General features: G+C 38.8%; 1 protein-coding gene across 2 annotated transcripts in view; it reads right to left on the reverse strand.

The window, feature by feature from the left end:
• tasor2 (transcription activation suppressor family member 2) overlaps positions 1-26,652 on the reverse strand; it is a 31,570-nt gene that overhangs the window by 1,711 nt on the left and 3,207 nt on the right. Inside the window, exons 8-22 of one of the 2 annotated variants that reach the window (XM_032588041.1) lie at positions 26,610-26,626; positions 25,915-26,014; positions 25,727-25,821; positions 25,514-25,620; positions 25,151-25,223; positions 24,981-25,052; positions 20,647-22,767; positions 19,547-20,276; positions 18,986-19,448; positions 14,584-17,739; positions 13,036-13,158; positions 12,799-12,952; positions 12,600-12,705; positions 10,966-11,147; positions 9,171-10,181 (exon numbers count right to left, since the gene is read on the reverse strand). In XM_032588041.1, the coding sequence (XP_032443932.1) occupies positions 10,084-10,181; positions 10,966-11,147; positions 12,600-12,705; positions 12,799-12,952; positions 13,036-13,158; positions 14,584-17,739; positions 18,986-19,448; positions 19,547-20,276; positions 20,647-22,767; positions 24,981-25,052; positions 25,151-25,223; positions 25,514-25,620; positions 25,727-25,821; positions 25,915-26,014; positions 26,610-26,626 (7,597 nt within the window). In that variant the 3' untranslated portion in view covers positions 9,171-10,083. Of the gene's footprint in view, positions 1-47; positions 230-1,681; positions 1,788-1,880; positions 2,035-2,117; positions 2,241-3,665; positions 5,617-9,170; positions 10,182-10,965; positions 11,148-12,599; positions 12,706-12,798; positions 12,953-13,035; positions 13,159-14,583; positions 17,740-18,985; positions 19,449-19,546; positions 20,277-20,646; positions 22,768-24,980; positions 25,053-25,150; positions 25,224-25,513; positions 25,621-25,726; positions 25,822-25,914; positions 26,015-26,609; positions 26,627-26,652 lie in introns of those variants that run through there. The other variant, XM_032588048.1, reaches the window with a different exon arrangement.

Raw genomic sequence — 26,652 nt, forward strand, 5'->3', positions numbered from 1 at the left:
TACAAGACATCTAAAACCAACAAAAAGCGTCAAACATAGTTCCTCACCAGTTACAAAAACAAGAAAACGAGACGATACATGTTGGACTTGCAGTCGGAGCAGACATGCCAGATAATCTGGTTGATCTCTAGTCATCTGGTCACACTCGTGGTAAGGCAAGACATCCAGTATATCAGCATCTTGGCACCAGTACATCAACAGCTTCTTCTCGTTTGCTTCTTCACTCAACCTGGATTAAATGTTCAGAAAGGTCAAACTTTAACATAAGACTATCATTAAGACAATCCGTCCAACATTTACACAGATAATTGTTACAAAAAACAAAGTTGAATTGAGTCATATTGAAGTTTTAAAGTCACATTCACAAATATTCACAATAAAACACAATTGGTACATGCCTGAGGACACATCATTCATGCAAAATTGGATAAGGTTACAGTTTTAGCCTAAATTGATTAAACCTTTACATGTGAATTGTTTTATTTAGAGAAGGGAAAACCTTTGTGTTGTCTGATGTCTTATCTTTCTCTAGACAATACGCCTTAAGATTCTCTGTGAGGTGCAGGCCAGTTTAGTTTGCCAATCACCAGCAGATGACAAGGCGCCACAAACCATCACTGACTGTGGAAACTTCAGACTGGACCTGAAGCAACATGGATTCTCTCCACTCTTCCTTCAGACTCTGGGACCTTGAATTCCCAATTAAAAGTAAACCATATTTTTATCTGAAAAGATGAAACTCTTTTTTTCTCCTTGGCCCAGGTTGTCTCTGGTTCAGGACTAAGCTCAACACGAGGAACCTTATTTTATTGGAAAACATCGAGCACTACCCATGAAGCAGAGCAATCATGTTTAAACTCCTCATGAGGTAGTGCTCTGAAATATAAATGAAACATTTAGAGAATTGTTGTCCAAAGCTACTAAAACAAAACCCGGTTCCTTTATCCTTTCAGTATTCACATTTTAAAAACAAACAAAACTTGCACAACTGGTCAGACTGCAGAGCTGCTGTGAGCCTCTTGTCAAAAATAACGTGCTCAGCAATATTTTGCCTTTACAAAATCACAAGGTTTGAGGTCAGATGAGGACAAACTGACAAAACAACGTAAACCACCAAAAAAGTGTCCTAAGTTTTAAGTTTCCTTGTGGTGCAAAAGGAAAATGGTGAACAACCAGCTACTTGAGCACTGACCTTTTGTGGCTTGCCCTACTTTTGGAGAATGTCGATGACTGCTGAACATTTGTCAAGTCAGCAGTCACCCCCAGGACTCTGTGTCCTGCTGACCTGGACTGAGAAACCATTTAAAGGCTCAGAAAACCTTAGCAGGTGTTTTGAGTTAATTAGCTGTTCATGATGTGACACCATGAGTTTCCAAAATGTAATTTTTCCACAATATTCTAAAATTATGGAGACAGATAATCTATTAGCCGTAGTCGTCAACTTACAAGATATATAGATTAAATATTTCACTCTCTGTAATGAATCTAAATGACATACGGTTTTCACTTCATGAAAAGACACTGAACTTTTTCAAGATATTACATTTTTTCGATACGTGTCTGCACTTGAGGAAAACTTTCCTGTCAAAATAAATAAAATAAGCAAAAATCAATACTTGTATAACAAGTGTGACGTGCCAAGAGAAAAAAAGTGACATTTTTTTAAAGAAATGAAACCAACCTCGCGTTTTCTTTCAGGCGACGGCTGTCTCTGTAGTGCAGCATCCATTTCCACTTCCCCATCTTGCTGAGCTCTTGCAAGATTTTGGAGATTTTTTTCATGTTGCCTGCAAATTCACACAAAGTTGATACAGTTAGGTAAACTAGGAGAAGGAGGTTCTTTAAGAACCACTGAAAAGGATTCAGTTAGGTAAACATACCAACGCTGAGGGGCTCCAGCACGGCTCTGTCAAACATTACAAAGCCAGCCCGGATGAACAGCTCTTGGTGGGTGAGATTGATGACATCATCTGGTTCATCGATTCCAGCAAACAGCACACCTGGACTCATCTTGAGCTTGAGCAAATGTGGAATCTGAAAAGTTGAGAGCAGCCATTAACTCCTGACCCTACGTCCTATAACAGATGTAGATTTGTTTCGCCCGCTTATTCCTTTACCTTACAAATGTGCTCTGCAATATCTTCGTTTCTGAGGATAATGAGTAGCGATGAAAAACCGTCCTCGCCAAGGAAGAATTCAGATGGCTGCACAGCAGTGTGGCCCTCCGTTTCCAGCTGAGCCTATAAAAAGGTAAGAAACAAATAAAAAAAGACAACTTATAAATAAACCGTTGCCATAAGTGAATCTTTTATTGGTTTGGCATAAACATTAAAAGGAAACGTGTGCATTTTTAGGCCTGAATAGACATGAAAATATCTATATCCGATAACCAAGATCAACCAATATTGTACATATAAAATATATTTTCCCACCCTTTGCATATTTGTATAAGGTGAATGGATTAAGGTTTAAATGTGGCGGTCAAATTGACACCTTGTGGCCGTTCTAGTGTTAAATTTCCCAGCTCTGCTTCACCTTGTTATGAAATTAAGATAGGAAAGTAGCTGATATGACAGGAAGAAGTGAACAAACAGGGAATGTTGTTTTTTTTCTCTAATCATACCCTTTACAGCTGATAAACACAGAAATGCCATCTACTCCTCTCGGTGGAAATAGAGCACCTTCATAGCCTACTCATGAGTGTTACAGTTCATTGCATAAATCATTTCCATTTTCAAAAGAAAGACTGTTAGTTGATGATGTGACTGAAATTACGCACCAACATTACTATAGGGCAAAATTGAGCATGTGCGCCTAATATACAAGGTGTGTACGAAAGGTGACAAAACAGCTCCATGGCTATCTCATATCAAAAATGAATCTGCTGCCGTTTGATGGTCAGACTTCGGTAGTTTCTATAATGCTGAGTGAAAACAAAATGTGCCAGAAGTTCAGGCCGTCATTTCTGGGGTTCTGCCAGAAATTGTGCACCAACAAAATGTGGCTTTGCTTTAATTATAAAAAAAAAAAAGTGGTCTTATTTTATTTTGTCTTTTTTCTAATTTGGTTTCAAAAACCATAAATGAATGAATAAATAAACCCCCCCATTATTATTCATTTTGGTGGAAGATAATTTAGTGAACGGGTCACTCACAACAGTCACTTAAGTAAACAGGATTACTTCTGTAAAAAAAAAAAAAAATGTCTTGGCCCACCATCATGCTGAAGTACCCTCTACTATTCATATGTAGAAAGCATTCTTCAAATCAACAACTTTATGATTGATTAAACAAACATCCTGCACTCTCATATATCCTTGCAAGTGGAAAGAGCTGGTCCAGTGGTTCCTTGATCCGATAGAAAGCCAAATCACTGCTTTTCAATATGAGGCTCGACTGTCACCTGAACAGTCAAGCCTCCTGCACCATAGTGATTACTTAACCAGTGAAACAGAGATGTATTATTCTACTATTAATAGAAAACATCCTCTGGTTACCCCCTATCGAAAGAGGGACCACCACCCAGCCTATTAAGTCTGGTATCAAGAAGATACTTGGCAGCTGGCTGACTGAGAATATACACCATTTATATAAGGTAATACCTTTATTCCAAGACATTGCCACAACACAAAGTATTAAAACCAAGCTGCTTGAAATTCATTTTACCTTTGTTTCTTTGAAGAAGATGTCATCAGATGTCACCAATATGAAGAATCTGTACTTTGTTTTACAGGATTTCTTCACAACGGCATTCAGATTACTCCGGAAGGTCTCATCTAGCTTTTTCTTCATTTGATCACAGAAGTCAAAATGGTTACTTTTGTCAGTTCTCGGGTCGCTCTGATGACCTTTTCTGCTTTTAGATCTGGGTGGGACCTTTTTGGCAGAGCAAACATCATGCATCCTTGCATTGTAGAGTCTAGCACATTCTGCAGTCATTGCAGAAATCCCAGGTTGCTCCATTGGGTTGCTGTTTTCCTGAGACAGAGCATGGATCACCTTTCGTTCCTCTGTGAAAGCCGTCTGGACCTTACTGTTAGACATATCCACCTGTATCTTTTGTCTAACAAGAGGGGTGTCCAAAAACTCCATTGAATCCTCTTGCTCCTCAAGTCTGGAAAAGCTGATAGTCAGAGGACTGGTACAAGACGCTGAACTGTTATGAGTATCCGGTTGAGAGAGGGGTTCCTTTTTACTCCTTTTCAAAAGATTTTTCATCTGTTCTGAAAAGATGAGGCACTCTTGCTCCACTGACGCCCGAGTGATGTCATTCTGAAGGCACCTTTGAGAGAGCTGCTCCAGAAAAGAGTAGGGCCTCTTCTGACCAGAATTAAAGACTGTGCACTTGAGTGAACTTTGAGGACCTGCAATGCGACCATCGTCACTTATAGCATCATATTTGTGACAAGTTAGTAACTTGTCTGAGCTGTCTCTCTGAGTAACATGTATGATTATATTCTCAGCTGTCCCATTTGCAGTATATTCCATAAACTTGGGGTCTTGATCCCCCAATTCAGGGAAACTTTCTTCAGATTTAGAGCATCGCACAGATGATGTAGGTGATGATGAAACTTGGTTGAGTTTTGACATGGTTCTTCTGTAGTTCTGATGAGGAGAATTTGATAGGGAATCTGTGTCTGTCTCCTCCTCTGTGTCAGATTCACTGGAGATTGTGTTTGCCAACCAACGGGTTTTGGAAGAAGGCTCACAGACGCTGTGATTACTATCAATTTCATCAGACTTTTCTTTAAAAAACTGCTTTGTCTCCTTCAAAATCATGGAATTTGGTGATAAGTATTTGACAGAATTGCCACTAGCTTCTTTACACTGGGAGGTAGGTTTAGGATCTATGTCTTTTGACTGCCAATGCGCCTGACTTTCCTCGCTTTTAGATGGTTTTACTGCCATGACTGGACGCTGAGAATATGGACAGCATTCATTACTTAAATTAGTTTTTTCCTCCTCTTGTAAAACTTCCCCTGAGACAAAAGATTTGTGGGGAGGAAAATCTGGGTCTGCTAGTGTCTCCTGGTGGTTGGGAATCTCAGTGAATTCGTTTAAACTTTGCAAAACCCGTAGCGTTCTTATTTTGATATCAGGACAAAGGCCGACAGGGGGATTTGGATTAGTGTTAACTGTAGAAGTTTGGAGTTTTTTATCCAAAGGAAGATCATCTGTAGGTGTTGAGTTTTCAGTCACATTTTGGTCGTCTTCAAAATCAGTGAGATCAACGGTGCTTCTGCTGGGGCTTGAACATAAGTTTAAATCATGAGGTTTTTCGTCTATAGTAGGAGTTGGGGACCTGCTATCAAATTGTTCCCTAAACATTTCTGGTGTGTAGGTTTCATCAAGAAGTGATGATTTGCAAGGGGATAGTTCTCCCTCAGTGCTAATATTTGATGCGACCGACATTTGGTCAGGTAGCGCAGCTATAGGTTTAGTAGCGTCACTAATTAAGGGTATTGGTTCCTGATCTTGAACAACTTTTTCTACCCTGTCTTCAGGAGGTACAACATGTACCTCACCCACATCTTTGGGTGGGTGTGTTGGATTTAAAACCAAATTTAAACTTTTGCTCCCAGGTTGCAAAAGTTTGATGAAACTACTTGTTTCATCAGTTTTTGAATCAGTCTTGTCAGTAAGCTGTTCATCCACCTCACACACATTATTGCCTTCACATTTGGATGGGGACTCCTGTACTTCTAGTAGAGTTTGCTCAAGATTTTTCTCTTCACATTCAGAATTGGATTCCAAACTTTGGTCTGATGTTTCCATTTTGTTTGGGGATTCAACACTGTCCTTTTCCTGAGGAAAACATGGAGCTGTGGGAGAGTCATAGCTACTCTCACATGAGATGGGCAACACCACCTTCTGACAGTCTGTATTGTTTATATCCAAGTTTTCCTGTGATGCAGTGTCTTTAAGTTCAGGTGCAATTTCTGATGGAGTGCTAACAGTTTCAAAGGAGGGACTTTCATGTTTAGACACACTGGGATTTACACCCAGCGAAGAATCTTCCATGCTGGCTGACAATGACAGCTGTTCATCTACTTGACTATCCTCTGAAATGTAACCCTGCTGTGCACGACCTCCACACAGTTTGGGTAATGACTCATTTCTCAAGTCTCCATCAATGTCAGCATTAGAAATCCAGCTTTCGTTTTGATCACCATCTTTTTTCACACAAACATCCTCATTTTTAAAATCTTTCACCGCAGCTGTTGTACAACAGTCCATATTTCCTTCTCGATTGTCAGTCCTGTCTAGTGAGGCTGGACTTTCCTCACCTGGCAGCTTTTCATGTACATAATTTCCATTACAAACAATATCAGATTCTTTGTTCACAGACTCCTTGACTCCTGTTGAATATGTGTTCGTTATATCCAGAGAAGGACCTCTACTGCCATCCTGGCAGATTTCCTTCTCCTGTAGTCCCACGCCTGTATGAATCACATTGCATTCTTCTCCACTGTTTACCTCCTTGTCCATAACAGATGTAGGTGAGCACAATGCATCTTGCTGGGGTATGGTCCTTACTGTATCCTCTTCATTTTCAATGCCAACTTTCTTGAAGCTGATGTCTTCACTGCTTTTGTGAAGCACAGGTTCAGTTCCCAGTGTAGCTCCATCAGATTGAGGCTCAAGGGGTAAATTCCTCATCACCTCTGATTGACAAAATATCCAGTCACTCTTAGAAGAAGGAGCTTCATTGTGATCAAAATGTAATAGTTTGTCTTCAGTTTCAGCTGTTTTACTCTTGATGTTTTTATCATCTTTGACCTCACTGGAAATATCTCTGAAAAGCACCATCTCTTTGTCAAACTGTAAAAGAATGTGGGAAAGAAAGAAAAAAATTATATTTAAAAATTAGTACTGCCTCTCTGATTTAAAAATGCCAATGTTTTACAATATATTTAACAGATTACCAACAACACAGTTCATAAAAACACAATTACAACTAGGTATAAATTGTGTTGAAATGTGTAAACACAGAAATTATTTTAGATAATTGTTGTACTGTGTATTGTACGGTTTGTTATTAAAGAAAATGTATGAGTTAATGTGAAAATGCCCTGTTAATTAATCCTAGGACTATCATGAGTTTCTCATAAGTGGTTCAAACATTATTGTTTCAACAGGAGTCAAGGAGTGTGTTGTTCCCATTAGCATGTGTAAGTGGATCAAATAAATGGGTCATCACTTAAAATGGCTGTCATCCTGATTGATAGTTATAAAACAGTCACTGACGCTAACAACATTGCACACCCTTTACACTTTCTTGTTAACTCGTGTGACTCGTCATTGTGTTTCAAAGTTCAGGTGAACGTAAACGATATCAGCTCGTCGGTTCTTGTTTTTTCGCACCTTCTATAGTCTACACAAGGTGGTGCTGGATTATTATGAAAAATAAGACCCAGTGATTTGTAGTGGCATTAATTTAAATTTCTATTAAAATGTTAACTGTTGGTGTTCAGTGGTATAGTAGTGGTGTAGAGGATAGGACACGTTTGGAAGCTTGCTTTCAGATAGCACCTTTTCAAGCTTGGTCTTTTAGTCATTTCTTTGTTGATAAAGCTGTGATAGTGCTTCTATTTACACCTAAATGTTTCAGATAATTAAAGAATTTTATTAAGACACAAGACAAATATAAAAATGTGGTTTTCAAAAGATGAATTGAACACTCGAATGGTACTAATGTCAAGTTGGATAAAATACTTCAAAAAGCATCATGCCCTGATCCAAAGAAATTGAAAAACAGATGAAAAAAAAAAAAAAGTGATCCATTTCATCTGTCTGAAAATGGCAACAAACAGACGACAGTAAAAGCGGTAATCTAGAAATGGAAAAAAACATGAAACTGTGGCAAACGATTCAAATACTAAAATTACTCCAGGAGTATACTGTGAACTCATTGAGGTCAGAATAACCAAGAACTACATCTAAAACACTTCAAATCTCCCCGTTCCCACAATTCCCAGTTTTCAGGGTTAGTATTAATACATACAAAATAAAAGTAGTCAAGGGAAACCGCATTATATGGATTGATAGCAACCCTGCATGTAGAAGGGGTTTATACGATGGATAGACATTGCTCAACTCTGTTACCATCAGTACTTATGATATGTTGTTAGCATTAATGCATCTGTGGTTTATCAGTCAGTCACCATAAAACCGAGACATGCGTAAGATGATAGCCTCAAGGCCTGAAGAGATAAATCAAGCAAGAAAAACCGACAATATGGTAAATATTCAGTACCGCTTGAACCTTTTACGAAATTAGCCCGAATATAACCTCAAACTTAATGTATTCTAGTAGGATTTTATGTGATGAACCAACACGCAGTGCATAAATGTAAAATTGAAGAAAAATGCAAGGCTTTTTCTATGAATGAAAATTAATGGTGTGGATTTGTGCTCATCTCTCCTGGCTCAATACAACTTATGCTGCAATTTCTGTAGGTCTTTGCAATATGTATCTTTGAGCTTAGCAGATCAGGGACGACTTTCTTTGCCCATTCTCTTTGGCTAAACAGGTCACACCCAAAATGAATGACGACCATCTAGAACCGACACAGACCGTCTTTTGGACTTTGATCAGGCAGTTCTCAAAAGCAGAGATGCTTTGATTAAACCGCTGTAGCTCTGGTTTCAGGTGTAAGGTTTTAGTCTTGCTGGAAGGCGAGTCTCCTCTTCAGTCTCGAGTCTTTTGCAACTTCGACCGGTAAAGTTCAGTAAAATTCGGGACTGTACTGTTGTCAACGCCCTTAATCTTCACCGTCCCTGCTGACCCAACTTTTGGGTTATAAAGCTACTTCAAAACATCACTCCTGACCTGTCCTGGGTCCAATGCTTTTTATGTGATGCTGTTTGTTCACCAATATTCTCTAAAATATCACTGATGCCTTCAGAGAACAGCTGGAGTTAAAATGAAATTGCCCTCACGGTGGACTATCCAAGTTTCAGAGTATAATGTGATGGATACAAACAGCACAATTTTTGAGATTTATATTTGTAAAAGAACATTCAACCATCTATCATTTTCCTTCTTGACTATTATGCTCTACTTAGTGATGGTCTATCACAAAAAGAACACTGTCATAATAACCTGGGGTATTTCAATGCTTCCTCAAGGCGCTACACAAGTGTTGCATAAAGCACCAAATAGAGCAATTTGTTTCAGAAATAATTTTTAATCAAGCAAAGTGACACGAGTTGGAAATGAAAGCTCTTTCTCAAAATCGTCTTTACATTTTTTATAAACTTATCCGGAGCTGAAAAACACATTTCCAGACTGTGCAGGAACCCCACATTATCTTTTGGTGTGGTGCCTTTCAAGTTTTCCGCAGGTGCAACAACTGGGTGTAAAGCCCAGATCCTGCACATAACTAAAACTGAATTTCAAATGAGTCGGCTTGACAAAATCTGGTCTCTTCAAGTTTCAGACAGATTTATATTTAGAAGAAAAATAGTTATCGAACATTAAGAAAATAGAAGTTATTCTCCTAGATACAAAAACAGGGTTTTAAACTGGTTTAAACACATAAAAAAACCAACATAGAAACTTTAGACATTAGTTCTTGTTCTAAATAAAGTCAGGAAATACTGTACAAGTGTAATCTTTAAATATGTATTGCTAATAAAAAAAGGACAAAACGTAGCTTTCTTGCTTTGTTGAAAATCTATACAGTCAGTATGTCGGAACAAATATGAACAACATAAAAATCATTTGTAAGTGGATTTACATTACAATGTACAACGTTGAATTAAATTACAATACAAACTGCGTTCGAACAGCACAGCTGCCAGCGTCTTGGCAAATACAGCCAATCTATCCAATAACTGAATCATTACCGAGGCTATACAGAAACATGACCGGAACAGCCTGTTGAAAGTTAAACTGATAATTGTCACTTACAAAAAAAACAAACAAACTCAACAGTTAAGTTAGTGAAAGATTAGCTTCTCATGTAGTAGGCATTTTAAATATCCATGACTGGTGGCTTTTTAATTCACACATACAAAGAGCATTTGATTGTTTCATGTTTCAGAGACTGAACCTGATCATCAGTTCAACCCTTTTCAGTCAAACTCTGAATATTTCTGTTGAAGACTTTGTCAGAAAAGTGTTCAAAGTCATTGTGAAAATCCCGTTCTTCTCAAAGGCACGGTCTGTCGTTGCATCTGGAAAAAGAAGGGAACCATATTAGAGCTTTTGCAGAGAGTAGTAAGAGAACATGGCCTCAAGAAAAAAAGAAATCAATAATTTACTGGATTTTACGTAAAACTGACTGTGAATAGTTGCTTTAGGATGCCATTCTTAACGCAACCTTTCTCAATACCTCCTGCTTTCTGGACACACTGAAGTGCCTGGTTCAGTAACCAGTTCAAGACCTTAAATCAGACTGTTTCAGGTCAGTTTGCAAGACCAAAATTATTTATATTAATTCAGAGGTTTAATTTTTGGAGACGGCTCCTGTCGTCTGACAGAACTAAAACTGTTGAGTTGATTTTAACAATCATCTTTATTTGGAGTTGAGTTGATTTTAACAATCATCTTTATTTGGAGTTGAGTTGATTTTAACAATCATCTTTATTTGGAGTTGAGTTGATTTTAACAATCATCTTTATTTGGAGGAAAGCTCAGAAGTCTGCAAACACCTTCCCAACCGTAATGTGGAGGAGTGACGACATGATGTGATGGGCGTTACAACTTCGGCAAAAATGGGTTTTCCAAATAAACTATGACAAAGCGTACTGCAAAACTGGTTTCAAAGTGGCTTAAGGACAACAAAGTCCAGATTTTTGAGCTACCATCACTTAGTAAAGATGTGTGGGTCTTATAACTTTGGTAATCCAACCTAATCTAAAACAGGGAAAGTTTAGTTTAGGTTGATGTCAAACTCAGGCTTTATTTAAATTACAAGACATCTAAAACCAACAAAAAGCGTCAAACATAGTTCCTCACCAGTTACAAAAACAAGAAAACGAGACGATACATGTTGGACTTGCAGTCGGAGCAGACATGCCAGATAATCTGGTTGATCTCTAGTCATCTGGTCACACTCGTGGTAAGGCAAGACATCCAGTATATCAGCATCTTGGCACCAGTACATCAACAGCTTCTTCTCGTTTGCTTCTTCACTCAACCTGGATTAAATGTTCAGAAAGGTCAAACTTTAACATAAGACTATCATTAAGACAATCCGTCCAACATTTACACAGATAATTGTTACAAAAAACAAAGTTGAATTGAGTCATATTGAAGTTTTAAAGTCACATTCACAAATATTCACAATAAAACACAATTGGTACATGCCTGAGGACACATCATTCATGCAAAATTGGATAAGGTTACAGTTTTAGCCTAAATTGATTAAACCTTTACATGTGAATTGTTTTATTTAGAGAAGGGAAAACCTTTGTGTTGTCTGATGTCTTATCTTTCTCTAGACAATACGCCTTAAGATTCTCTGTGAGGTGCAGGCCAGTTTAGTTTGCCAATCACCAGCAGATGACAAGGCGCCACAAACCATCACTGACTGTGGAAACTTCAGACTGGACCTGAAGCAACATGGATTCTCTCCACTCTTCCTTCAGACTCTGGGACCTTGAATTCCCAATTAAAAGTAAACCATATTTTTATCTGAAAAGATGAAACTCTTTTTTTCTCCTTGGCCCAGGTTGTCTCTGGTTCAGGACTAAGCTCAACACGAGGAACCTTATTTTATTGGAAAACATCGAGCACTACCCATGAAGCAGAGCAATCATGTTTAAACTCCTCATGAGGTAGTGCTCTGAAATATAAATGAAACATTTAGAGAATTGTTGTCCAAAGCTACTAAAACAAAACCCGGTTCCTTTATCCTTTCAGTATTCACATTTTAAAAACAAACAAAACTTGCACAACTGGTCAGACTGCAGAGCTGCTGTGAGCCTCTTGTCAAAAATAACGTGCTCAGCAATATTTTGCCTTTACAAAATCACAAGGTTTGAGGTCAGATGAGGACAAACTGACAAAACAACGTAAACCACCAAAAAAGTGTCCTAAGTTTTAAGTTTCCTTGTGGTGCAAAAGGAAAATGGTGAACAACCAGCTACTTGAGCACTGACCTTTTGTGGCTTGCCCTACTTTTGGAGAATGTCGATGACTGCTGAACATTTGTCAAGTCAGCAGTCACCCCCAGGACTCTGTGTCCTGCTGACCTGGACTGAGAAACCATTTAAAGGCTCAGAAAACCTTAGCAGGTGTTTTGAGTTAATTAGCTGTTCATGATGTGACACCATGAGTTTCCAAAATGTAATTTTTCCACAATATTCTAAAATTATGGAGACAGATAATCTATTAGCCGTAGTCGTCAACTTACAAGATATATAGATTAAATATTTCACTCTCTGTAATGAATCTAAATGACATACGGTTTTCACTTCATGAAAAGACACTGAACTTTTTCAAGATATTACATTTTTTCGATACGTGTCTGCACTTGAGGAAAACTTTCCTGTCAAAATAAATAAAATAAGCAAAAATCAATACTTGTATAACAAGTGTGACGTGCCAAGAGAAAAAAAGTGACATTTTTTTAAAGAAATGAAACCAACCTCGCGTTTTCTTTCAGGCGACGGCTGTCTCTGTAGTGCAGCATCCATTTCCACTTCCCCATCTTGCTGAGCTCTTGCAAGATTTTGGAGATTTTTTTCATGTTGCCTGCAAATTCACACAAAGTTGATACAGTTAGGTAAACTAGGAGAAGGAGGTTCTTTAAGAACCACTGAAAAGGATTCAGTTAGGTAAACATACCAACGCTGAGGGGCTCCAGCACGGCTCTGTCAAACATTACAAAGCCAGCCCGGATGAACAGCTCTTGGTGGGTGAGATTGATGACATCATCTGGTTCATCGATTCCAGCAAACAGCACACCTGGACTCATCTTGAGCTTGAGCAAATGTGGAATCTGAAAAGTTGAGAGCAGCCATTAACTCCTGACCCTACGTCCTATAACAGATGTAGATTTGTTTCGCCCGCTTATTCCTTTACCTTACAAATGTGCTCTGCAATATCTTCGTTTCTGAGGATAATGAGTAGCGATGAAAAACCGTCCTCGCCAAGGAAGAATTCAGATGGCTGCACAGCAGTGTGGCCCTCCGTTTCCAGCTGAGCCTATAAAAAGGTAAGAAACAAATAAAAAAAGACAACTTATAAATAAACCGTTGCCATAAGTGAATCTTTTATTGGTTTGGCATAAACATTAAAAGGAAACGTGTGCATTTTTAGGCCTGAATAGACATGAAAATATCTATATCCGATAACCAAGATCAACCAATATTGTACATATAAAATATATTTTCCCACCCTTTGCATATTTGTATAAGGTGAATGGATTAAGGTTTAAATGTGGCGGTCAAATTGACACATTGTGGCCGTTCTAGTGTTAAATTTCCCAGCTCTGCTTCACCTTGTTATGAAATTAAGATAGGAAAGTAGCTGATATGACAGGAAGAAGTGAACAGACAGAGAATGTTTTTTTTTTTCTCTAATCATACCCTTTACAGCTGATAAACACAGAAATGCCATCTACTCCTCTCGGTGGAAATAGAGCACCTTCATAGCCTACTCATGAGTGTTACAGTTCATTGCATAAATCATTTCCATTTTCAAAAGAAAGACTGTTAGTTGATGATGTGACTGAAATTACGCACCAACATTACTATAGGGCAAAATTGAGCATGTGCGCCTAATATACAAGGTGTGTACGAAAGGTGACAAAACAGCTCCATGGCTATCTCATATCAAAAATGAATCTGCTGCCGTTTGATGGTCAGACTTCGGTAGTTTCTATAATGCTGAGTGAAAACAAAATGTGCCAGAAGTTCAGGCCGTCATTTCTGGGGTTCTGCCAGAAATTGTGCACCAACAAAATGTGGCTTTGCTTTAATTATAAAAAAAAAAAGTGGTCTTATTTTATTTTGTCTTTTTTCTAATTTGGTTTCAAAAACCATAAATGAATGAATAAATAAACCCCCCCATTATTATTCATTTTGGTGGAAGATAATTTAGTGAACGGGTCACTCACAACAGTCACTTAAGTAAACAGGATTACTTCTGTAAAAAAAAAAAAAAAATGTCTTGGCACACCATCATGCTGAAGTACCCTCTACTATTCATATGTAGAAAGCATTCTTCAAATCAACAACTTTATGATTGATTAAACAAACATCCTGCACTCTCATATATCCTTGCAAGTGGAAAGAGCTGGTCCAGTGGTTCCTTGATCCGATAGAAAGCCAAATCACTGCTTTTCAATATGAGGCTCGACTGTCACCTGAACAGTCAAGCCTCCTGCACCATAGTGATTACTTAACCAGTGAAACAGAGATGTATTATTCTACTATTAATAGAAAACATCCTCTGGTTACCCCCTATCGAAAGAGGGACCACCACCCAGCCTATTAAGTCTGGTATCAAGAAGATACTTGGCAGCTGGCTGACTGAGAATATACACCATTTATATAAGGTAATACCTTTATTCCAAGACATTGCCACAACACAAAGTATTAAAACCAAGCTGCTTGAAATTCATTTTACCTTTGTTTCTTTGAAGAAGATGTCATCAGATGTCACCAATATAAAGAATCTGTACTTTGTTTTACAGGATTTCTTCACAACGGCATTCAGATTACTCCGGAAGGTCTCATCTAGCTTTTTCTTCATTTGATCACAGAAGTCAAAATGGTTACTTTTGTCAGTTCTCGGGTCGCTCTGATGACCTTTTCTGCTTTTAGATCTGGGTGGGACCTTTTTGGCAGAGCAAACATCATGCATCCTTGCATTGTAGAGTCTAGCACATTCTGCAGTCATTGCAGAAATCCCAGGTTGCTCCATTGGGTTGCTGTTTTCCTGAGACAGAGCATGGATCACCTTTCGTTCCTCTGTGAAAGCCGTCTGGACCTTACTGTTAGACATATCCACCTGTATCTTTTGTCTAACAAGAGGGGTGTCCAAAGACTCCATTGAATCCTCTTGCTCCTCAAGTCTGGAAAAGCTGATAGTCAGAGGACTGGTACAAGACGCTGAACTGTTATGAGTATCCGGTTGAGAGAGGGGTTCCTTTTTACTCCTTTTCAAAAGATTTTTCATCTGTTCTGAAAAGATGAGGCACTCTTGCTCCACTGACGCCCGAGTGATGTCATTCTGAAGGCACCTTTGAGAGAGCTGCTCCAGAAAAGAGTAGGGCCTCTTCTGACCAGAATTAAAGACTGTGCACTTGAGTGAACTTTGAGGACCTGCAATGCGACCATCGTCACTTATAGCATCATATTTGTGACAAGTTAGTAACTTGTCTGAGCTGTCTCTCTGAGTAACATGTATGATTATATTCTCAGCTGTCCCATTTGCAGTATATTCCATAAACTTGGGGTCTTGATCCCCCAATTCAGGGAAACTTTCTTCAGATTTAGAGCATCGCACAGATGATGTAGGTGATGATGAAACTTGGTTGAGTTTTGACATGGTTCTTCTGTAGTTCTGATGAGGAGAATTTGATAGGGAATCTGTGTCTGTCTCCTCCTCTGTGTCAGATTCACTGGAGATTGTGTTTGCCAACCAACGGGTTTTGGAAGAAGGCTCACAGACGCTGTGATTACTATCAATTTCATCAGACTTTTCTTTAAAAAACTGCTTTGTCTCCTTCAAAATCATAGAATTTGGTGATAAGTATTTGACAGAATTGCCACTAGCTTCTTTACACTGGGAGGTAGGTTTAGGATCTATGTCTTTTGACTGCCAATGCGCCTGACTTTCCTCGCTTTTAGATGGTTTTACTGCCATGACTGGACGCTGAGAATATGAACAGCATTCATTACTTAAATTAGTTTTTTCCTCCTCTTGTAAAACTTCCCCTGAGACAAAAGATTTGTGGGGAGGAAAATCTGGGTCTGCTAGTGTCTCCTGGTGGTTGGGAATCTCAGTGAATTCGTTTAAACTTTGCAAAACCCGTAGCGTTCTTATTTTGATATCAGGACAAAGGCCGACAGGGGGATTTGGATTAGTGTTAACTGTAGAAGTTTGGAGTTTTTTATCCAAAGGAAGATCATCTGTAGGTGTTGAGTTTTCAGTCACATTTTGGTCGTCTTCAAAATCAGTGAGATCAACGGTGCTTCTGCTGGGGCTTGAACATAAGTTTAAATCATGAGGTTTTTCATCTATAGTAGGAGTTGGGGACCTGCTATCAAATTGTTCCCTAAACATTTCTGGTGTGTAGGTTTCATCAAGAAGTGATGATTTGCAAGGGGATAGTTCTCCCTCAGTGCTAATATTTGATGCGACCGACATTTGGTCAGGTAGCGCAGCTATAGGTTTAGTAGCGTCACTAATTAAGGGTATTGGTTCCTGATCTTGAACAACTTTTTCTACCCTGTCTTCAGGAGGTACAACATGTACCTCACCCACATCTTTGGGTGGGTGTGTTGGATTTAAAACCAAATTTAAACTTTTGCTCCCAGGTTGCAAAAGTTTGATGAAACTACTTGTTTCATCAGTTTTTGAATCAGTCTTGTCAGTAAGCTGTTCATCCACCTCACACACATTATTGCCTTCACATTTGGATGGGGACTCCTGTACTTCTAGTAGAGTTTGCTCAAGATTTTTCTCTTCACATTCAGAATTGGATTCCAAACTTTGGTCTGATGTTTCCATTTTGTTTGGGGATTCAACACTGTCTTTTTCCTGAGGAAAACATGGAGCTGTGGGAGAGTCATAGCTACTCTCACATGAGATGGGCAACACCACCTTCTGACAGTCTGTATTGTTTATATCCAAGTTTTCCTGTGATGCAGTGTCTTTAAGTTCAGGTGCAATTTCTGATGGAGTGCTAACAGTTTCAAAGGAGGGACTTTCATGTTTAGACACACTGGGATTTACACCCAGCGAAGAATCTTCCATGCTGGCTGACAATGACAGCTGTTCATCTACTTGACTATCCTCTGAAATGTAACCCTGCTGTGCACGACCTCCACACAGTTTGGGTAATGACTCATTTCTCAAGTCTCCATCAATGTCAGCATTAGAAATCCAGCTTTCGTTTTGATCACCATCTTTTTTCACACAAACATCCTCATTTTTAAAATCTTTCACCGCAGCTGTTGTACAACAGTCCATATTTCCTTCTCGATTGTCAGTCCTGTCTAGTGAGGCTGGACTTTCCTCACCTGGCAGCTTTTCATGTACATAATTTCCATTACAAACAATATCAGATTCTTTGTTCACAGACTCCTTGACTCCTGTTGAATATGTGTTCGTTATATCCAGAGAAGGACCTCTACTGCCATCCTGGCAGATTTCCTTCTCCTGTAGTCCCACGCCTGTATGAATCACATTGCATTCTTCTCCACTGTTTACCTCCTTGTCCATAACAGATGTAGGTGAGCACAATGCATCTTGCTGGGGTATGGTCCTTACTGTATCCTCTTCATTTTCAATGCCAACTTTCTTGAAGCTGATGTCTTCACTGCTTTTGTGAACCACAGGTTCAGTTCCCAGTGTAGCTCCATCAGATTGAGGCTCAAGGGGTAAATTCCTCATCACCTCTGATTGACAAAATATCCAGTCACTCTTAGAAGAAGGAGCTTCATTGTGATCAAAATGTAATAGTTTGTCTTCAGTTTCAGCTGTTTTACTCTTGATGTTTTTATCATCTTTGACCTCACTGGAAATATCTCTGAAAAGCACCATCTCTTTGTCGAACTGTAAAAGAATGTGGGAAAGAAAGAAAAAAATTATATTTAAAAATTAGTACTGCCTCTCTGATTTAAAAATGCCAATGTTTTACAATATATTTAACAGATTACCAACAACACAGTTCATAAAAACACAATTACAACTAGGTATAAATTGTGTTGAAATGTGTAAACACAGAAATTATTTTAGATAATTGTTGTACTGTGTATTGTACGGTTTGTTATTAAAGAAAATGTATGAGTTAATGTGAAAATGCCCTGTTAATTAATCCTAGGACTATCATGAGTTTCTCATAAGTGGTTCAAACATTATTGTTTCAACAGGAGTCAAGGAGTGTGTTGTTCCCGTTAGCATGTGTAAGTGGATCAAATAAATGGGTCATCACTTAAAATGGCTGTCATCCTGATTGATAGTTATAAAACAGTCACTGACGCTAACAACATTGCACACCCTTTACACTTTCTTGTTAACTCGTGTCTGTTATTATCTCTCCTGGCCTGGTTGTTCAGAGAAATGACATTGGTCAATCAACTTCAATCCTGTTTTACTGATTGGGTCACCCCAAAACAGACAGTCTCTTAGGCAAGATTTGAAGATTGTGCCTTCACAAATGGCTATATTGGCCATTTATTTCATTTTTACTGGTATGTCACCAAACACCGTCCTAACATGTGAATGCCAACTACCCAATGAATGAGTGTGTATTTTTGTTAAGTAGTCCCCAGATGCTTTTAATCATTCATTTACCCTTATTGCTGAACAACAACTTGCAGTTGTCCGTTCTAGTTTAACGAGCCTCCGACATCTCCTGAAGCATTACACCCCTTCACATTCTTTTTAGGCAGGTCTTTCAAGTTCGTTCAGATTCAATGGCTGTTTGGCACGGACTTTCCATCTTTAGCTCAAGTTTCAATGGGATTCAAGTAAAAGCTTTGTGCAAGTCAGTAAATAATTAGTGTAGTCTTCTAAATGTGTTTTTTTTTTACCAGCAGTGATGTGTGTTTTGGACTATTCAGACCCAGGTTTGCTGCTCTGATAATAAGAATGTTTTCAAATTTATGTAAACCAATGATAGTCATCTTTAACTACAGCAATAAGTCGTTTTTTTCTTTAGGAGACTGTGCAAGTGTTTGCAACCCCAGGCAAACAGACTCAGAGTTGGTTATCTATTAGGTCTGCATCAAAAAGGTAATCTCAATAATTTTTTAAAATAATAATAATAATAATAATAATAATAATAAGAAAGCCAAACCTGAAATGCTTCTTTCTCCTGTAGGCCTGGTGCTGGATTTAGGGCACTCAATGCTTTTAAGGGCTTGTTGGACACAAGAGTCACTTTTTTGTTGAGCTGTTGCTCCACTGAAACCCATTTAACATCAAAGTTTTTCACTGACAAATCCAAAATTCCAGATTCTGGTTCAGAGACAGCATTGTCTTTTTTGCTGAGGTCCAGCAGTTTTGAAGCGTCTAGGTCTGGAGTCTCTGTTAGACCTGAAAGATCCACAGCTGAACAGATCTCAGGCTCACGCCTCGTTCGGTCTGATAACGTTCCACTGGCCACATCCACAGATCCACTCTCCTCTGAACATTGCTGCATCAAAGTTGGATCCACTTGAAAGAACCTGGATGTTGACCGGCTGTAAAACAAACCTATCCACATGTGGAAGATGAGTCGCACTTCTTCAGCAGTGTCTTGCATGGAGAAATCCCAAGGCCTATTGAAAATGTAACAAATATTATACATCACCAGGAAATGTTTAGCAAAACATGAAATTACCCTTCAGTAATTACCCAAGTATGAAACCAAACATACCCGTGCAAAGCTCGGATGATGACTTTGTCCTTTGCATCACTAGTAAACCTGCTGTCTAGATTGAAGTTGTAGTTTTCTTCCCATTTTCTTGTGACTTGAATGGATTTCTCCTTCATTACAAAGGTGCGAGAGTGTTTTAACTTTCGCCGGTGCTTCTGCAGGTTTTCTGGAGTCTTGGTGTGTTCACCTATGTCTCCCGTACTGACAGAAGGGTGTAGTGTTTTAGCTCCATCGCCATACATTGACTGGTGATGGTTCAGCAGTCTGGTCGAACCACTTAAAGGTGGTACCTGGAAGGTTGTACCTGACAAATCCAACAGTAGAGAAGATGGGGGCAGTGAGTATGCATGATCTTTAGATATCAAAGAAACCAAATTATTTTCTGCCACAAGGGAGCATTTTGAAGGGGATTCGAGAGACTGAAGGGCTCTAGCAGCAGGATTTCTAAGTAGAGTGTGGAGAACTGACTCTTGATCAGCACTGGAAAGACTTTTTGAAAGGTCACATTTCTTCACACTGTCCTTAGGCGTTCTTTCAAGTGTCTGATTTGGTTGTGGAGGGACTTTGTCATTACTGAGTGCCAAGTCAGCAAGTAAGGTCAACGCATCTGTAGATGTGCAAGTACTTTTCATTTTTTCTTTAACAGTCTTCCTGACAGTTTTATCACTAGTACAGTCATTGTATTTTTTTTCAGTTGTAAAACAAGCTGGAGTTTGAAAATGCAACCACCCTGTGAAGACAAAACAGAAGAGAAAAAGAGAAAATGCATGAAGGTAAAAAGTAGCACATTGAAAGCACATGAAATACACCTTTGTTTTACAATAAGAAATTTGTCACCAACAGATATTGTCATTGCTTAACAAGGCAGGTGTAAGCTTTATTTAATCGTGGCATGCTTTGACATAACAAGCAAAAATGCTGCATTAGCAAAGAAAAACTACATTTTAAAGTGCATAAAGACAGTAAAGAGTAGCAACAGCATGCTTAGGATAGTTACAGAGTTGACAGAGCCAATGAAAGAACAAGCTGGTATCAATGTCAGACATTTGCATCACAGCCCAAGAGTATCTAGATCTAAATAATTGAAAGACATGACTTACATTTCTTTTTAACGTTTTCAGCAGAGATGCCCTGATGCCTTTTCAGAGTCTTAATTCTACTTCTCCTTGGGAAAATTGATAGAGGCCTTTGACTTATTTGTGGCTGTTTGTCTATGGGGGTATGTTCCTCTTTCTGTGTTGAATCGTTCCTCAGCAGAGCATCCACCTTGTTGGTTTTTTGAACATTTTCTAGATTCTGTTTAGGAGTCAAGCCTAAGCAATATGCAAAAAGGGGGTCAACCGATGCCATTTCTGAAACATTGACACTTTGAGGAGTTGCATTATTACCCTTGGGTGTCTCAGTGTCAGAGTTCACTTTGCTTCTCTTAAAACAAAAGTCACTTTCTTGGTCAACATCTTCCCTCTTTTGTGGTTTGGTGGGGAGGTCTAATTTTCTTTTTCGTCTTGAAAGAACCGATTTTAGTTTGCTAAGAAGGAGTTTCCCTTTTGGTGAAAGCTCGACTGGAGAAAAGATTTCAAGCTGCTTGGTTTCAGTAGTTTTTGCTAAATTATTTGTGTCATTTGTTGGAGAAACAGAACAAAAGTTAGGAGTCAATGGTACTCGCCCACTATAATCAACGGGCGGTGTCAAAATGTCTTCATGATCAAGCTGACGGTTTTCATCATCAATAGTGCTTGTGGATGTGGCTTCAGCAACTGCTGTCTCTGAAGCTGAGCCAAGTTGCTTATCCATTGTGACTGGGTCAGGAAGAGTTACAGGAACATCGTGCGAGACCTTTTCAGGGCACTCATCTTTTTTTGTACACAGCATAGACTTAACCTGATCAGAAAAATCTACAGAGCCAAAAGGAAGCAAAATCCTCCCACATTCACTCAAGACGGGCTTCAGGTCCCAGCGCTCCATTTTCTTTCTTAGAGGCAAGACCTCTAAGAAACTATCCCCTTGGAAACTCACCAGTCCTACATCTGGTTTCATCTCTTCAGTTTTGTCTGAATCAACAGCAGATCTAAGTTTGTAACTTTTTGATGACAGTGTACCAAATCTGCACTTCCGTCTGTTAAGTTTTTTCCACTTCGGTTTTAATGAACTTCTCAACTGAGGAAAATGTAATTCCTCACTGTGCTCCTGTGTCTCGCGGTTTAAATGTTCAACCTTAACTGAGGAGACAGCAGTCTTTAAACTATGAGTCTTGACAGAAGAGCTAGAAACCTTCTTTTTCACCACAGAATATATTCTTCGTCGTTTCTTTCTTTTTGTACTCTTGGTGACCTTAGGGAAATCCAAACACCTTTTTGCTTTGTCAGACAGATCAATGACAGAGTTTACTTCTGCTGTTTGTAACTTAGCCATGGTTGAAAGACCAGAAAAATTAAAGTCAGTATGCTTGGATGTTGATACTTCATCTGGAACTTTTCGCTTTGCTGAGGTTATGCTGACAATGAACTCTGCAGGAAGATCCTCTGATGTTGGAGGAGTTAGTGGGTCTTGAGCTCCTGGATCATCAGCTTTGTTAGATTGATCAGTGAGGTGAGCGCATGTTGGATCATCTTTGGTAACAATGTCACTCTGCACATTGTCTCGCACAATATTCTGAGACATGGGTATTGCAGCAATTTGAAATTCAGGACTTGGAAAACCAATATCCATAGAAACCCCAATATTACAAATCGATTGCTCATCCGGTGACTGGTCTTCTGCTTCCATGCAAACTGGGCTACTTGGCGCTTCCTCTGGCGATGACAGACAGATGTAGACATCATCATCAAGCTCCTGTCTTCGCTCCTCTTGTCCTGATGCCAATATCTCTGAAACCTTAGCTATTGGGAGTTGGAAGGAGTCTGGTTTGCTCAGGTATGACTTAAAGGTTTCCCATGTTCTGTTATTCCACTCAGGAGACAAATAGAGATGTCTGTGCGCGTCAGCCACGTCATATTGATCTGGAAACATCCCTAGCTCCCTTGAAGGTCTTGAAGGACTTGAAGAAAATCCTGGATTTATTAAAGTGGCATAACTTTGCATGTGTTCAGTCAAAACTTCACAAAGTTCATCCTCTGGATCCATGGACGTTTTCTCAGCTTCGCCCTCGGCGTAACTTAGCACTGGTAGAATATGTAGAATTTCAGATGACAGGGGACAGTTTTTCTCTCGAAATTTTGTGTCTGTGACAAATAAAAAAACAACAACACATTTTTGTGTTTAGTTTTGTAAAGTTTTATGACAGAAAAACAATTGTAATTAGCCGAGTAGTTTGGAGAGCCTGAGACAAAAGTCTTTGCCTATTCCTCTTTATTGAAAAGTTCAAGCTAGGCCATACAATGACTAAATGATTTTGGACCTGAAGTCTGGCCTAAAATTCTCTGCATCCTCTTGACATGTTTCTTTATTGGATACCCCTGTATTTAGCTCTACATTTCCCTGCTAAGGAAAAGCCTGATACCCACAGCTGCCACCACAACGCTCAATGGGGGGGTAGTGTGTTGAGGATAATATACAGTATTAGTTTCCAGCTACACAGCACTTCACATTATGTTACAATTGTCTAATTTTGGCTCACTGGATGAGCACGCTGTTCTTTATGTCCCCGTAGCTTGCGGCAAACTGTAAATTTTAATTGTTATGGTTTATCTGGAACATTGAATTTCTTTTTGCCAATCTACCATAGAGGCCAGTAGTGTTAAGTGGTCCTATGAACAGTTTCACCTCCCACCTGAATATTCATACAGCTTCTATAGCATAGGTGTCAAACTCTGGCCTGCGGGTCAAATTTGGCCCGCAGTGTAATTATATTTGGCCCGCGAGGCAATTTGAAATTAATATTAGAGCCGGCCCGCCGGTATTATATGGTGGCGACGCTGTGACGCCGCATTCACTGCTTATACTACAAATCCCATAATGCTCTGCTGTTTTTTGGTGCGTCAATCAGGACAGAGGCAGACACGCCTCCTCCTCTGTGTCAGTAGCACTTATGGTAGCGGACATGGATGTATTAGGAAGGTGGTGATCAGTCTTCTTGCGCACTCCTTCGGTTGAAAGCCCCGGCTCACCCCGCATCTCTCCCCCAAACCACACTGCGACCTCAAACTACAGCTGTCACTGTGTTACCCTACCAAAAAATGGCGAAAAGAAAGGCAGAAAATAGAACTTTTCTGGGCAGGTGGGAGACAGAATATCTGTTTACATATGTATGTGAGCAACTTTTCTCCTCAGTGAAGATGACGAAAACGTCTCACAGGAGACGTCTGACTGACGAACACCTTTGTTCGATAATGAAGGTTTCCTCAGCTCAAACCCTGAGCCCCGACATTGATGAACTGGCATCCAAGAAAAGATGCCAGGTATCTGGCTTGGCCGCATCAGAGTAGATCAGTGTGTCGCAAAATGAGCAATAAATAAGTTTTCTATGCACCTTTTCTTGTTACTTCAAGGCCTGAATGGTTTATTCATAGTTTATTTAATGATTTATTCATAGTTATGTTATTTTATTTTCAAATTTATTAGCCTGTGTACAAAGCTAATTTTGACATTTGCCTCAGAGAGGAGGCATTCAATTTTTATTTAAATTTTATTTAATATGCCATTTATATATTTTATTATTATTTTTAGCAACTCAATTATGAACGCCTGCACTTTTAAGTTATATAAGCCTTGTTTGTTCAATATTTATTGTTAAATCAAAACTTGTTTGGGTCCATATTAAAAGATTCATTTGTTCAACCTTGGCCCGCGGCTTTGTTCAATTTAAAATTTTGGCCCACTGTGTATTTGAGTTTGACACACCTGTTCTATAGAGTAACCATGACCCTCTTAGCAGCTTTCTAACTCACGATTTTCTTGCATTATGAGTAACTATAGGTTGATAGTAATTTCTTAGTAGGCTTGCATTTTCAGATGATGGATTCAACAGTGCTCAATGAGATCATAAAGCATTAATATGCTTTAACATCCCAATGCTTTGTTGAAGTAACAAATCAAAGTTTGATTTGTTACTTCAAACTTTGATTTGAAGCAATAACTCAAAGTTTGTTTCGTCAAGTCAAAGTAACAAAACTTTGATTTGAACCTCTCCACAACTTTATTCCTGGCCTGAGTTTAAATAACTCACATGTTGACTATTCACCAATTTATTGCAGCAATTAGTAGCACTGGATTTAATTTAGCGTAGGAATAAGCGTAGGATAATGAACTGAATAATGCATGCCAGGCATTTTAGATTTTTTTATTTGTAAGACAAACGCTTTGAAAACCTTAGGTGGTTCAATCTAATTTGCATTTGCAATGGAAATCCAGATAAAACTAAAGTTGCATATGAAGTCACACAAGTAACAGGTATACCATAAATGTCAAAATGTAAAAAAAAAAATGCATTAATCACCTCTCCTTACAAACCGTGAGTCAGGAAACACAAAGAGGCCTTTCATGACCTCTGCCGAAGCAGACTCCGCATCTGGAAGAGCAAAAATGTGCAAAATGATGCGTCTGTCTCATAGACAGAATTGGAGGTGCAACTGACAACCTGTATACAGTCTCATTTTCATAGCTTACCATCATATCTGAGGAAGTGCGATGAGTGCATTAAGATAAGAAATCCTCCATCAATCAGAGGAATGATGAGAGCCTGTGCAAATGCAAGCAATGTTTTTTTTTACGTTAGAGATAAAAATAAACTTAACCTCAAAAGCAATCTGGTCCTGCATGCAAAATGAAACATTGCATGAATTCCCATTGCATGTTATTGTGATGATTCTTTACACAGATATTAAAAAGTAAAACAATCCAATAATAATTTTGCAGCTTTGGTACACAAACTTAGTGCTGGAATTTGGATTTGATCTACATCACTTTAAATTAATAACAGATTTTGTTAGTCATTTTATGTAAAACAGTAACTAGGCTCTACAGACTCACAAAATCTTTCTCCTTGATCTCTGAGAGCAGCAGAGCAAATGAGCTGGCTTCGTTTGCTTCAGAGGATACAAACTCACACAAGTCGCAGTACGAGCCGTCCAAAAAAACTGAAAGAGACCAGAAAACAAAAACATCGACATGTGTGGCTGCATTAACTCATCCAAAAGTCCTGGATTGAATGTGTAAAAAAAAAATGCTTGAACTTTCTTTTACCTTCCTCTGTATAGCTCGTTTCAAAAACAGTTCTTGGCAACAGGCTTCTCAGAACTGACATGTGAATGGCTTGGTTAACCTTGATCACCGACGGTCTTTAACAGAAAGGGAGAAACAAATATTAGGATACATTTTACAAATTAAAGAAGAAACTACAGATGAGATGTTAAAATGCAGATTTAACTTACAGTTGTACAGGAACAAAGGCCACAGCAGTGGATCTCAGGTCAATATGGTAAATCTGGTTCTGTATCTGAAGCTGACCCCTCCATGGTAAGTAGTGATGAACTGAAAAAAAATACAAATAATCTATGATCACAAGTTACAACAATATCTGTGAAGAGTTGGTACGTTTATTTATAGCAATTTCAGTATGTGCAAGGAGTAAAAAAGAAAAGAAAAATCACTTTTTAAAAGAATGTTATGACTATTATTTCCTGCAACAGGTTTTAAAGGTTGAGAAGATTTTTTAAAGACAAACCTTTGAGCAACTGTGGTTTGGTGTGCTGTGATTTACAGCTTCAGAGCTTCGCTTTCAGGCCCACTGGGTGGTGAAATAAGATGTGCCAACTATTGCACTACCCAGAGAAGCCTTTTCATTTAGTGACTGTGTGTTTTGGTATTGTGATTTGAGACTGAACTGAATGTACCGTACTCTGTTGAGTGGTTCTACATTCGGAAGCCACATATATGTAGAAATAAAAGAAACTTGTGGAGTTTAAAGGAGATAGAGTATTTGTAAATAAATTAATTTGTTTCTCAGACAATATTTCTTCCTTTACGGTGTTAGAAGTACTTGCAAATGTACACAAACCACTAAAGGCAATTACAGGAAATGAGTATGTTTAAAAAAGGTTTTTGCTACTGTTCAAATTGTACTCACCCTGTTTTTGCACCTCACTAAAAAGAGAAATTGGGACATAATT

Source organism: Xiphophorus hellerii, chromosome 2 (genome assembly GCF_003331165.1).
Source record: "Xiphophorus hellerii strain 12219 chromosome 2, Xiphophorus_hellerii-4.1, whole genome shotgun sequence".
In the NCBI taxonomy this organism is placed as follows: Eukaryota; Metazoa; Chordata; class Actinopteri; order Cyprinodontiformes; family Poeciliidae; genus Xiphophorus; species Xiphophorus hellerii.